Raw genomic sequence first — 14,930 nt, 5'->3', positions numbered from 1 at the left:
CCAGGGGCTTGGTGGGTCTCCTAAGATTCCGCGGGGACGATTCCAGGGGATCGGGTCCTCTGAGGCCATGGACAGCTCTTTGGTGGTTGCGGGGAGTGGCGGCATCGGGGGACCCTGGCGCCCGGGGGCGAAAGGACGTTCGCAATATTTGGGTCCTATTTGAAAGATGCGAGGTGGAGTTTGCAGCCTGAAGGAGGGTTGCAGAAAGGGAAGGAGAAAAATCTCTAAATTCTTCCCGACTTTCTCAGCGCAGAAACGATCAGGAGGGGTGGAAGCCGAGCCCTCTGGGAGGCTAGGTGTCGACCAAAAGCCTCAATTCGCGGGACTCCGGGAGCCTTATTATTCTTCTCCCGCCTGTACCTCGGCCGGAACTCTAGTGCCCTAAGGCCTGGTTGGGCGCCGGACCGGAAAAGCGGATGGACCCACACGAGGAAAGCGGAGTACCCGGTCAGGAAAAGCGGGGACCCGAGTGGAAGCCACTCTCGGGCGCCGGCGGAGAGGCCCGCGGGCGCCGGCGGGCAGTGGGGGCGACGCAGCCCAAGCAGGTGAGGGTTGAGGGGGCCCCCTCGCTGCGACATGGTCTGGAGCGCTCCCTCGAATCAGATCGGCAGTTAAACACTGGGGCTCTAGAGTTTCGTTTTCTTTCTTAGCAGCTGTGTGACCTCCAGTAGTTTATTTTTGGAACCTTCTTTTCCTCGTCTCTGTAATCGGAATAATAACAGTACCTCTCAGGCTTGTTGTGAGGAGTCGATGGACTACACTTGAAACGGTTTCGGGCGCGTGGTCAGTCCTGGATATATAGTCTTGACGAAGACTGCTCTCTCTTAGCTCCGTGGGTCACGCTGCGGTCAAAATTGACCAACTTCAGCCCGGGGTCATCCAGTGGATGGGTTTTACTTTATTGGCAAAAATACGAAACAAAAATTTATAATTAAAGTTATATTAGAGAAGTAACTGCCCTACTGAGTGCTTGGAAAATGTGAATATTATTCATAATTCCATCATTCTGCACACGACTTTAAGCCTTTTTTTCCTCCTTCAAATCTTTTTTTGTTGGTACACTTTTATGTTTGTTATATTAGTATATATGCAGTTTTGATTCCTCATTTGCCACTTAGTAGTGTAGCCTATGGGTGGGGTTCATGAGAATCATTTTCGATTGTACAAATTCCATATTATGGGATTATCATTTGTTTCCCCAGTTCCTTCATATGTAGAGGTAAAATTATTTAAGCACAATCGGCGAGGGAAATTGAAATATTACCTATGATTCCAGGACCTCAGATCAACTGTTTTTAATTTTCCTGGTTCCTTTCTATTTTTTTTTTTTTTTTTAAGATTTTATTTATTTGCGGTAGAAGCAGAGGGCGGAGGGAGAAGCAGACTCCCCACTGAGCATGGAACCCTATGCAGGGCTGGATCCCAGGACCCCAGGACCCCGGGATCATGACCTGAAACAAAGGCAGCTGCTTAACTGACTGAGCCACCCATGTGCCCCTACAGTTGGTCTTAATAGAGATGAGGTTATTGGCCACGGATGTGAGTAGAAGTTAGGTCAGGGAGTTGGGCCTTGTGTACTGTTTTAGGAGTTTGAATTTCTGGGGGTGGGGATTGCTGATTTATTGTAAGGGGAGTGCAGTCATATTTAGATCCCTTTTGTTGGCAAGAAAGGATGGTTTGGGAAAGGTCAGAGTCAGGGAGGTGAGTTAGGACTTTGCTGCTTAGAAGAGTGTCCAGTGGGCCAACGACAAGGGCATCACCTGGGAGCTTGTTAGAAATACAGAAGGTAAAGGATATCTAATGAGTTCCAAAGGTTAAGTTAGCTAGGCAGAATCCACGGAGGGCACTCCTGGCCTGGGAGCAGCACTGCCAAGGCCTGAATCAGCCCAGAGAGGGACTCCTGATTGGCAATTGTTGGACTGCAAGTGTTTGTGGTTATTGGAGTAGAGAGTGGGGATGTGACTGAGGTGAGGTTGGGGAGATGAATTTTTGTTTTTCCTCTCTCCTGGTCTTTGGACCAAGACAGCAGAAAGAAAGAGAACTTGACATTGCTCATTTTATTCCTTTTCGGGGTAGCTGGAGTAAGTAGGAGAGACGACTATTTAGCCAAAGTTGTTATTTTACCAGAGTTATGGAACTTATATTGCTGATGTTTTGTTGTTGTTTTTAAAGATTTTATTAGATTTTATTTTTATTAGAGAGCTCGCATGCGCGTGTTTGTGTGCACACACACGGGTGGGGGGCAGGGGGAGAGGGAGAGGGAGAAGCAGAAGCAGGCTCCCCGCTGAGCAGGAACCCTGAGATCATGACCTGAGCTGCAGGCAGACGCTTAGCCGACTGAGCCACGCAGGAGCCCCTGTTGCCGACGTTTTACATGCAGAGGCAGTAGCATGTAATAGAGGGACTTAAGCCTAGGGTTCTGGTTCGAGCGTCCATACTGACTAGCGTTGTGAGCTTAGGCAGATCACTTCACCTGTTGGTGTCTGTTTCCTAGTGTCAGTGCATTCAGTGAGATAATATATGTCAGGTGGTTTGAGACTATTAAGAATGGCATTTAAATGTGATGGTATTAGTGTTATTGTTTAGGTTCTAGATTTGAGGAAGTCAAATAGTGACTGATAGCTCAAGCCTTGCTACTCAAAGTGTGGACCGTAGACTAGGAGCTTGTTAGACATGAAGAATCTTGGGGATTTTATCAGACTTGCTGAATCAGAGAACACTCATACCCATTATTCCATCTGATCTTCAGAAGAATCCCTTAGGGTAGGTAGAGGACATGTTAACACAGCCTTACCCCTGAGGAAGTGGAGACTTCAAAAGATCAACAGCTTTACCTGAGGATAAAGAAGTTGATTAGGTTTAGCAGTCCTAAATTGCCAATATTCACAATACTTACAACCTAATAAGTGGGCATGTTTCTTACTCCACATACAGTGCACACTGTAGTCCCTCTTTTTGTAGATGAAGTGCTAAAATGTTGTCAGTTAGCCTAGGTCCAGAGTGAATTAGTTGGATATTCTATTTTAGGAATCAATGATTTCTTTAAAAATCTAGCATAAAAATTTGCTTTAAGATTGACACGACCTGGGATACCTGGGTGGCTCAGTTGGTTAAACGTCTGCCTTTGGCTCAGGTCATGATCCCATGGTCCTGGGATCGAGTCCCACATAGGGCTTCTTGCTCAGTGGGGAGCCTGCTTCTCCCTCTGCCTGCCGCTCCCCCTGTTTGTGTGCTTGCTCTGACCAAAAAAAAAAAAAGATTGACACAACGTTTTGAAGCGTGTAATTGAATTATTTTGGGATCAGTAATTAACTGCATGAAGGGGGCCTATGTTTCTTTACCTTTTGGCATTTTTTCACAAGGCAGTGGGATGCTTTACATACAGTGCAAACAATATTCTTCCCATAGTAAGGCCCTGGGTAAATGTTTACAGGATTAGAAAATAAGTTCAAATCAAAATACATGATTTGTGTTGCATTTGAAATTGTGATGCATTCATTGCTACCCTGGTAACTGTTCAATGTCTTTTCTGTTCTAGGTGGAATTGGGCTATTTGCTGAAGCTTCTTTCCCTCATAGACCAGGGAGAAATTTACATTTGGACTTTATCTTACCATGGCTTGGGTTCACAGATTTCTGAATGGCGCTTACATTTTCAGACATTACCCCAAGCCAAGTGCCTCATGTCCATTTTTGGGTACTCGCTTTGCATATTATTGTTCTAGTAGTCTTCAGAAACCCGAGGCTGCTCCTGGCAAAACCTCCTGTCAGAGGAATTCTGAAGGGGATTTGCAAGGACATCACCAGAAAGAAGTTGTTTTGGATATAACCTCTCCTGAGGAGAAGCCTGAAGTTAGTTTTGATAAAGCAATTAAAGATGAAATAATGGACCATTTTAGGCGTTTGAAGGATGATATTGTGAATCATTGGATAGGCCCTGAAGGCCGCCCTCTGCATGAGGTCTTGTTGGAACAAGCCAAGGTTGTCTGGCAGTTCCGTGGAAAAGAAGATTTGGATAAGTGGGTAGTGACTTCTGATAAGATTATTGGAGGCAGAAGTGAAGTGTTCCTGAAAATGGGTAAGAATAATCAGAGTGCACTGCTGTATGGAACTCTGAGTTCTGAGGCGCCTAAGGATGGGGAAAGTGGCCGCAGTGGGTACTGTGCAATGATATCCCGGATTCCAAGGGTAAGTGAAGCCCCAGAGCCTCCGTTTTCTACTGAACTTGGGTGAATTTCATTTTAGCATGAACTGTAGCATATGGCTTTTGTTTCTATAAATGAACACACCTGGCAGGTCATCTGTATATGGGGTTAAGTAACTCCTGGGCACAGGTATAAAGCAGAAGCATAAGGGGGAGGTGGTTCCTGAGGAGGGGGTACTTGTTTCTGGGCATCACTTTGGGCCAGGGTGGAGCCATTCTTATGTTTGAGGAGCCCTGAGAAGTCAGACATTTGAATGCTGGTTTGGGGAGATTGCATCTTCTCTAATAGACCACAGACCCTGTGATGGCCAGGGGTTCCTTAGAGTAGACGTAGGGTCAGCCTGTGGCCTTTTTTTTTTTTTAACTTTTTATTTTAGAATAGTTTTAGTTTTACAGAAGAATTGTACAGGTAGTGCAGAAAGTTCCATTCCCTTCTTGGCCTTTTGGCTAAGATCAAGTGTAGTACAGAAAGTTCCATATGCCCCTCACCTATCTTCTTCAACTGTTGCCATCTTACATTGCTGTAGTACGTTGATTACAACTAAGAAACCAGCGTTGGTACATTACTATTAACTAATTCCAGACACTATTTGGATTTCACGTTTTTCCACTTGTCCTTTTTTTGTTCCAAGATCCCATCTGGGACACCACATTACATCCAGTTGTCATATCTCCTTAGGCTCCTTAGTCTCCTCTGGTCTGTGGTAGTTTTCTAGTCTTTCCTTATTTTTCATGAGGATTTGAGAAATCCCGGTCAAGTATTTTGTGGAATGACCCTCAATTTGGGATTTTCTGATTTTTTTTTTTTTTTTTTCTCCTGGTAAGACTGGGTTTCTGGATTTTTAGGAAGAATACCACAGAGTTGAAATACCCTTCTCATCACTCATATCAAGGGCACATGCTAGCAACGTGACTCAACACTGATGTGTTCACCGTGATCACCTGGCCAAGATGGTGTTTGCCAGGGTACTCCATTGTTAAGTTACTTTTTTTCTTCTTCTTCCCATACTCTGTTCTTTGGAAGAAAGTCAATAAGTACATCCTACATTCAAGGCATGGGGTAGGGCATGGGATTAGGTGGTTTCTCCTGAAAGGGATGGTATTTACATAAATTATTTGGAATTCTTCAGAGAGGAAGATTTGTTCTCCCACATTTATTTATTTAGTCAGGCAGTCATTTTGTATGGACTCACACTTCCGGTTATAATCTAGTACTGTTATTTGTTGCTCAAATTGTTCTAACTTTGGCCATTGGCAGCTCTTTCAAGTTGAGTTTTGTCCCTTTGACATGCCTCCATTTTTTTGTTTTTTAGCAGTTTCTTACAGTACAGGATACTCTAAGCACATCCTATATTTTCTCTGTCCCAACCCTGGAATTAGCCATTTCTCAAAGGAGCCCTGTTTCCTTTTTTAGGAGATCTGGGTCCTGGGTATGCTTGTTGCTACTGGGTTGACATTACTTCCAAGACCTCTCAGTGGACACAGCAGGAAATACAGGGATGTGTACCAACCCTGAGGAAGCACGTCTGTAATTATTTCTATATCTGTAGTAAACTAAACATGAGTTCATACTATGCTCTGACTCTAATCCAGTACCATGTAGTTCATTCTGGGCTTCTCCCTCTTGCTTATCTGTAATTTCCCTCTATAATATTGAGAAATCTGTCTCCTATCACCGTCAATTTAGCTACTAATTCAACCCCAGCATACATACAAAGCAGTTTCAGAACTTCTAAATCTTAACCCTGTGAGAAACGCCCTTACCAACCAGAATACAGTATTGACATATAGTTTCTTTCGTCTTCAGCCTTACAGTTTCCAATCAGAGCACTGTTTTCCACAGTTACTTAGGTTGACTCCTTTGTCTCACCATCAACCTGTGGCTTTTTGCAAATTTGCTGACCAGGTGTTGTTCCCGGGCTTCCTGGACAGGCTCCCATGCCTGGCCTTGGCCGCAGCCCCTGGATATTTGCTTGAATATTGTACTCTAAGGAGAAAGGCAAATGTTAGGAATAATCTTAGGCTCCCTCTCTCCAGTTAATGATTATAAAGAAAGGTATGTGTTCTTTGAAAGACATATGCTTACAAAGATTATTATTTTTTTTTTTTCAGTGCCTGAAACCCACAGAATGGATTTGGCCATTCCACAGTAGAAAATAATTCTACAGCTAGATGTACATTGTGGGGTATTAAAAATAGGTGATAAAATTTATTAAGTGCCCTGCCGGTCCTTGTGCTACTTTATATACATTTATATACACACACACACACACACACACACACACACACACCCCTTTAATTCCTCACAACTCTCCTCTAAGGTGTAGTCATCCTCATTTTACAGATGAGGAAACTGAGGCTTTGGGAGATTTAGTGACTTGTTGAAGGTTATACAGGTAGTTGGAGCACCTGGGTGGCTCATTTGGTAGAGTGATGGACTCTTGGTTTCAGCTCAGATCATGATCTGAGATTGAGTCCCGTGTGGGGCTCTGCTTGTCCTTCTCCCTCCCCCACTGCTCCCCTTCCACAGCCCCCCACTCTCCTGCTTGGTGTGCGCACACTATTTTTTTTTTTCAAGATTTTATTTATTTGTCAGAGCGTGCGCACAAGCAGGGGGAGTGGCAGGCAGAGGGAGAGGGAGAAGCGGGATCCCCGATGAGCAAGGACCCCAACTTGGGACTCGATCCCAGGAGCCTGGGATCATGACCTGCTTAACCGACTGAGCCACCCAGGTGTCCCACTCTCTCTCTTTAAAATAGAAAAATAAAATCTTTTTTTAAGAGTTATATAGTTAGTAAATAATAGTTCATATGTGAGCACTGCTGTTCTTAAAATCAGGTTACCTTTGAGATTGGTATAAATAAACTCCTTTGTTCATTAACACTAAATTCCACTTTCCCTGAGAGAGACCGTATAGATGGTTAAGAATACAGAGTTTGGAGTTAAATGGCACTGGATCTACCACTTCCTAGCTGAGTGCTCAGTTTCTTCATCTGTAAGATGGGGCGCCAGCGATAGTACCTAGCTCACAGGGTTGGGAGGATGAAATTACGCCTGCGCAGTGCTAAGGGTAAGCTTTCAGTGGATGGAAGCTATTGTGATAAAACAGCAGTTTTTAAACTTGAGCTCGTTCATAGTTTTCTGATTTATAGGAAGTCAGCTGTCACGCCCACTCAGAATCCATTGCTCCATAGGACCCGGGAAAAAAGGTACATAGAGTAATTCATTTCCATTCATTGATACAAGTGAGTGCCTACTACACGTCATCACTGTCCTGGGCCAATCATGTCTTGAACATTACCTTAAAAATATAAAACCGTGTCAGTATTTTGCACTAAAATAAGAATCATCAGATTTATCCGCTTCCTTACGGTGGTAGAAAGCCAAAAGAGGCAGGAAAGTGCCTCGTGGACCCTTCAGATGCTGCAGAAGATGACTAACATTTTGCTAATAGTGGAAAATGAGATGAAATTAATTTTCCTTTCTGTACCGTAGGGCCCTTTTGAGAGAAAGAGGAGTTACGACTGGTCCCAGTTCAACACTCTGTATCTCCGTGTGCGTGGTGACGGTCGGCCTTGGATGGTGAATATCCGAGGGGACACAGATTTAATCCAGAGGAAGAATCAGATGTACAGTTACTTCATGTTCACCCGTGGGGGGCCCTACTGGCAGGAGGTCAAGGTAACAGCACAAGTCTTTATTGTGTATGAAAATGAAGTCTCGAGATCATGGTTACACTGTAGTATGTTTGGTTTGCTTGTTTTCCTTATTAATCCCTCTTGGAAGGTGTGGAAAGGGAAAGAAGGAAGATGACCTATGAGTGAGATTGATAGAATTGATTTTTTTCTTTCATTAATATAAATGTTCGTTTCCTAGCCAGTAAATATTTTTGATAAAGATGTGGCCAGGTCCATGCTAAGTCATGGGTACCTCTCTGCTCTGGGCCCAAGTAGACGTTTAAGTTTCTGCCATATCCCCTCTTCCAGGCAACTGTACTAAGCTAGTACTCCTAGCTTAGTAGAAAGGCTCCCTTAAGCGCAATAAGTACTTCATATTTCATGATCATGAAATTTTTATTTATTTCGTGGTAATATAATACTTCATGAGAAGAAGCTTTGAGAAGTTAAAAAGTGTTAACCTGGAGAAAAATAAGTAGAAATTCAGGGAATGAATTTCAACTGCCCACTCTTTTCTTCTGTCTACTGAAAGGTTTTTAATCCATAAACTCAAAAGAAAGTCCCCATTTTGCTTATACTTAAACCTAAGGGTCATTCTGGATTCCTTTCTCCCTCATTCCACATACATCCTGTTAGCAAATGCTGTCACCTATACTTCTAAAATACACCCAGAGTCTGACCATTTCTGGCCATCTCTCCCACAGTCACTCCAGTCCAGGCCTTTGGATTACTACAGCAGCTTCTTTATTGATTTCCTTTGTTCTCTTGCCCCTAAAATCCACTCTCCACACAGCAGCCAGAATGACCTAAGCGTAGTGCAGATTACGTCACTCACATGCTTAAAACCCTCCAGTGGCTTCCCCTTACAATTAGAATAAAGCCCATACTCCTTAACATGGCCTACTGGGCCTACAGTATCCAGCCCCTGACTTTATCCTCAGTCTCTCAGCTCCCTCCCTCCTCCATTCTGGCCCCTTTTCTGTGTGTCAGACCCAACAAGCTCACCTCCATCTCAGAGCCTTTGTTCTTTGTGTTGTATTTGCTGGTGTGCTCCTTCCCCATGTCTTCACCTGCTTCCTCTTTCCTGTCGTCTACCTCCCAGCTCAGAATTCACCTCAGACGCCTGACCCCTGTAGGGTTGCACCCTCTAACCCAATCACTTTGAGTAAACACTACCCTGTTTTTGTGTTTATTTTTATTTATTTGAGAGAGGAGTGGGAAGGGACAGAGGGAAGGGGGGAGAGAGAGAGAGAATCTCTCTAGCCAACTCCCTGCTGAGCGTAGAGCCTGACATAGGTCTTGATCTACCACCCTGAGATCATGACCGGGGCTGAAGTCAAGAGTCGGACACCTAATCGACTGAGCCACCGAGGTGCCCCTCTGTTTAATTTTTTCATACAGCTAATGACTAGGTAAAATTACTTTGTTCATTCACTTGTGTCTTTGTTTATTGTCACTTTCTACCCTGCTGCCCTGGAACATAAATTCTGAGAGCAAGGACCTCGTCTGTATTGTTCATGGCTGCTTCCCTGCACCTGGAACAGTGCCTAGCATATAATAGGCAGTCGATACATATTTGTGCACTAATAAAGATACATAAAAATTATATGTAACACTTGTATACAAATAATATATATATATACTGCATTCTAAAAACAAGGATTTCATATAGAAAATTTGGAAAACAGCAAAAAGGAAAAAAATGTAGTACCACTACCCAGAGGCAGAGCACTTCTCATGTGTTAGATTTTTGCTTATACTTTTTAAAAAAATTTATTAACAAAAATGGTATCGTATTAGTGCTGTTTTATAGCATATGTTGTTCAGTGAATTTTATGTATAACTTCCTACTGAAATATTTTTACATCATTTTTAATTCTGTGTATTATACTATATAAGTATACCAGAATTTACTAGTTCATCCTCTGTTACTGTACATTTTGATTGTTTTTGGAATTTTTCACTGTTTTACCAAACTCTAAAGTAAATATCCTTATTTTCTAGGATATATTTTTAGAAATAACATTTCTAGAATAAATGATACATATATTTTTAAGGCCTTTGCACATTGCCAAATTATTCTGTAGTATTACCATTTAATTGTTAACAATTACTTTCTTCGCTGAAAATACATATAGTCCTAATCTTTATCTGGAAAGAATAGTGGTTGGCAACAGCTCTCTTTAAATTATTGAGGGAAAGTTTTGGGGAAGAGATTTTTTTTTTTAAAGATTTTATTTATTTATTTGACAGGACAGAGACAGCCAGCGAGAGAGGGAACACAAGCAGGGGGAGTGGGAGAGGAAGAAGCAGGCTCATAGCGGAGGAGCCTGATGTGGGGCTCGATCCCATAACGCCGGGATCACGCCCTGAGCCGAAAGCAGACGCTTAAACGCTGTGCCACCCAGGCGCCCCGGGGAAGAGATTTTTTAAGATTTTATTTATTTGATAGAGAGATAGAGCCAGAGAGCACAGGTTGGGGGAGGAGGAATGGCAGAGGGAGGAGGAGGAGGGGCTCCCCACTGAGCAGGGAGCCTGATGCAAGGCTTGATCCCAGGATTCTGGGATCACGACCCAAGCCTAAGTCAGACGTTTAACCAACTGAGCCACCCAGGTGTCCCGAGATTTTTCTTTAATTGAAGTATTATTGAGGTACAATGTTATATTAGTGTCAGGTGTACAACATAGTGATTCAGCATTTATATACATTACTCAGTGCTTACCACCATTAAGTGTGGTCACAAGAGGTATTTATTTTTTTTTAAGATTTATTAATTTGAGAGAGAGTGCACCTGCATGAGCAGGGGTAGGGGCAGAGGGAGAAGGAGAAGCAGACTCCTGACCAAGCAGGGAGCCCAAAGCCAGGCTCGATCCCAGGACTCTGAGATCATGACCTGAGTTGAAGGCAGACACTTAACTGACTGAGCCACCCAGGCGCCCAAGATGTTTTTAATTAAATGTTACTAATTGCTGTTCACTTGTTCATGAATAATTCTCCTGTAGTAAATAGAAGTGAGATGCTCAAATATTTACTCTGATTATAGAGAGAAAACAGAAAAATGGTGGGAAAATTACATAGTTTACTGTCACTTGTAGAGAAAGAGCAACTGTACATCCTTTTTCTTTTATACAAGATTTAATGTTCCTTTGTAGCTTTTTTATCCAGTTAAAAAAACCAACCAGTTCCCTTGGTGTAGACAGTGGTCTTAGAGAATTACGTGTCAAAAAGATAGAAGAGATTAGTTTGAGGGGATGGTGTGGTATGTGACACATGACACACGACAAGCAGGTAGCCTTGATTCCATTTCCAAAATGTTTTGACTACTGAGGTAGATGAAGTGCCAAGCTAGGGTGCAAAATGCGAACTGATGGGGGGTCATGTCCCATCCAGGTTTGTTTGACAGGAATGAAGGGAGCGGGTGAAATAGGATGTGACTGTATGTATGTGTATGTATTTATTATTGATTTAGGATTTATTTATTTAGATTGATTTATTTTAGAGCGAGTGAGCATGAGCGGGAGGGGTAGAGGGAGAGAGAAGCTCAAACAGACTCATGCTGAGCCGGGAGCCCGACCCAGGCTTGCATGCGGCGTACCACCCTGAGATCATGACCTCGGCGGAAACTGAGGGTCCAGCGCTCAACTGACGGGGCCACCCAGGCGCCCCGGATAGGACTGCATGTTAATCTGCTGTGTGAGCAGTGTGATCTTGTGTAGTGGCGGCTTGGAATCCGAGTTTTGAACTGAGTTTTTTTTTTTTTTTTTTTTTTAAGATTTTATTTATTTATTTATTTGACAGAGATAGAGACAGCCAGCGAGAGAGGGAACACAAGCAGGGGGAGTGGGAGAGGAAGAAGCAGGCTCATGGCAGAAGAGCCTGATGTGGGGCTCGATCCCAGAACGCCGGGATCACGCCCTGAGCCGAAGGCAGACGCTTAACCGCTGTGCCACCCAGGCGCCCCGAACTGAGTTTGTTTTTATGTCAACGAGTGCTTTTGGTGATAAGTAATCTGAACACATTTTTTTAAACATTTTTATTTCTTGGTTCTAAAATCAAAATCTAAAATGATGTACAGTGAGAAGTCTCACTCCCACTCGTGTCCCTGTCCACCCTTTTTCTGCCCACTCTCTATAGGTGGCCACTTTGAGTAGTTTCTTGTGTCGCGTGGCAGTTTCATCATACACATACAAGCAAATGTGGGTACATACTCTTATTTTCTCCAGGTTTTTTTTTTTTTTTTTTTAAACTCAAAAATAGCATACTTTGGGCATCTTCTGTGCTTATTTTTAAAATTTCAATCCTAGGGGCTCCTAGGTGGCTCACTTGGTTAAGCACCTGACTCTTGATTTCAGCCCAGGTGGTGATCTCAGGATCGTGAGATTGAGTCCAGCATCAGGCTCTGTGCTGGGCACGGAGCTTGCATAGGATTCTTTCTGTCCCTCTGCTTCCCACCCCTCTAAAAAATAAAGTAAAATTTAAATCCTACAGAGCTTCCATATCACTATATAGAGTTATTCTCCATTTTTTTGTTATTTTATTTGGTATTTTCGGTTATATGGAAATCCTATAGTTGATTCTCTATTAATAGCTACTGGGTTGTTCCCAATTGCTATAAGTTTATTAGGTGGTTTTTTTTTTTTTTGAGGTGTTTTTAAAATTTGTGTTTATACTGTGGATTCTGTCTAGGTCCTCTTCATCAGTAACATATTGTAGAGGTCTTCCCATTGCATCCTGTGTAGATCTGCATTAAGAAAATAGCTGCCTAGTATCAGGTGCATGGATGCACCATAATTTAACCATTCCCCTATTGTTCCTTTTCCTTTTTTTTTTTTTTTTTGTTGCTAGAAAAAGCTACATCATCATGTATTTATCAGAGTTTATAACATAGATTCCTAAAAATGGGGCACCTGGGTGTCTCAGTAGGTTGGGCGTCTGCCTTTGGCTCAGGTCATGATCCTGGGGTCCTGCGATTGAGCCCCATGTCGGGCTCTCTGCTCTGTGGTGCGCCTGCTTCTCCCTCTACCTGCCGCTCCCCCTGCTTGTGCGTGCTTGCTGTCAAATAAATAAAATCTTAAAAAAAAAACAACATATATTCCTGAAAGTGAGATTGGTAGGTCAAAGTTATGGCATTTCAAAATTTGCTAAATATTGCCATTAGTTTTCTGCATAAACATTACCATAAACTTAGCAGCTTCAAACGGCCCGTGTTTATTAGCTCACAGTTCAGTAGGTCATGAGTTGGGGTCGGTATAGCTGGGTTCAGCGCACAGAGCCTTAGAAGGCTGAAATCAGGGTGTCACCTGGCTGTATTCCTTTCTGGAGACTCTGAGGAAGAACCTCCTTTCAAGTTCATTGTAGTTATTGGCCAGATTCAATTCCTATGATTGTAGGACTAACATCCTGGTTTCTGTACTGGTTGTCAGCTAAGTGCCGCTCTCAGCTCCTAGAAGCTGCTTGCAATCCTTGCCATTTCTCTTCTGTCTTCAGAGCCAGCAATGGAGAATCCTCCCTCCCCCCTCCCCCCTCCCCCGAGCCAAGGAAATGTTCTTAACTTCTTTTGCCAGTCCTCCAGTGGGCTCAAGTGATGAAGTGGGGCCTACAGAGGATAATCTTCCCTATATTAAGGTTAGGTGCTTTGGGACCTTCCTTGTGCACAGTCCCTTCTCAGCAGCAGAGGGTAGGGTGAATACCTGGAAGAAGGTGTGTAGACGCAGAAGGTGGAAATCTTCAGGCCATCGTAGACTCTTGCCTCCCAGTTGCGGGCCACTCGGAGTCGTACCGGTCTGCACACCGACCAGCAGTATACAAGTGTGCCCGTTTCTCCCTTTCCCTTCCCCATGTTTCCATTGGTTGTTAAATCTTAGTTACCTTTGAAAGCTTTGTGGATACTAGTTTTTGTCCATAAATGTTACAAATATTTTTTTCCTAATTTATCCTTTGTCTTTGCTGTCAGAAAGTTAAATTGTGCTCTATCATTTTTCCTTTGGCATTTCTTGCTTAGAAAGGTTTTTTTGTTTTATTCTAGTACTTATTCATTAAAAAAATTCTGTGATCCAAATGACTAGCCACTTGTCATAACTGCATATATTAGAATTATAATGTTAGAATTAATGTTAGAATTAAACTGTTATTATCATTGCAATTCCATACGTAGGCCTCATTTGCTTATATTTTAGCTCTGAAGTAAATGGTTTCTCTTTTCAGATTCCTTTCTCCAAATTTTTCTTCTCTAATCAAGGAAGAATCCGGGATGCCCAGTACCCGCTTTTGCTCGACAAGGTAACATTTTCCTGTACTTTCACTCAGAACTGTTACCTTTAGTGAAACAGAACTCCTGGAAGGATGACTTCAGTCCATTTTTGAAGATCGGCAAATGAAAGATGAAAATTCTTATCAAGGCCACCCGTTAGTCCACCCAGAGGTTGATTCAGACCTGTTCTGGGAGCCAGACCCCCACCTGGGTGGGCTTTCAGTGTGGTCATCTTTTCAGCCTGCCTACTTTGTATCTTAGCTCCAAGATAGGAGAACGGTATTCCAGTTCAGGAGGGCTTCGAGGAACCTCATTAGGCACCCACGCTGTCCTCACCAGTCTTAAGTGGCACTACTTTAAAGAGAGGGAAGAGGAAGTAGAAAGTAGAAAGCAGGTCAGCCTGTACTTCCTCTTACGATTTGCTACAGCATCGGAGAACGAGGGTATGCTGCTGAGGGCTGATAGCGTAAAGACCCGGTTATATCAGTCGCCTCATGGAACTTGAAAACCCCGGGAACAGTCAGTGTATGGGATTTTGATCCGCTTCTCTGTTTTAAATGTAGATCTCTTCTATTGGATTCACCCTGGCTGATAAAGTAGATGGTCCATTCTTCCTGGAAATAGATTTTATTGGAGTGTTTACTGATCCAGCCCACACAGAAGAATTCGCCTATGAAAATTCTCCAGAGCTTAACCCCAGACTTTTTAAATAGAGATGGTAATTTTGTACTACCAAACGAAGAGTAGTAGTATCCATGATGACAGAGATGAAATAAAGTATTTCTTTAATGGCTTCCAA

General features: G+C 43.0%; 1 protein-coding gene across 1 annotated transcript; it reads left to right on the top strand.

Annotated features, from left to right (window-relative positions):
* The first annotated feature begins 396 nt into the window (after positions 1–396).
* On the top strand, positions 397–14,930 carry NDUFAF1 (NADH:ubiquinone oxidoreductase complex assembly factor 1). Its single transcript, XM_008702226.2, has 5 exons — positions 397–545; positions 3,539–4,187; positions 7,699–7,884; positions 14,086–14,160; positions 14,695–14,930. The coding sequence occupies exons 2-5, from the start codon at positions 3,615–3,617 to the stop codon at positions 14,842–14,844; spliced, it is 984 nt and encodes a 327-aa protein (XP_008700448.1). The 5' UTR covers positions 397–545; positions 3,539–3,614; the 3' UTR covers positions 14,845–14,930.

This window comes from Ursus maritimus, unplaced genomic scaffold (genome assembly GCF_017311325.1).
Source record: "Ursus maritimus isolate PB19 unplaced genomic scaffold, ASM1731132v1 scaffold_35, whole genome shotgun sequence".
NCBI lineage: Eukaryota > Metazoa > Chordata > Mammalia > Carnivora > Ursidae > Ursus > Ursus maritimus.
Note: the sequence above shows the minus strand (reverse complement) of the source record. Positions and strands in the feature narration are given on the sequence as shown.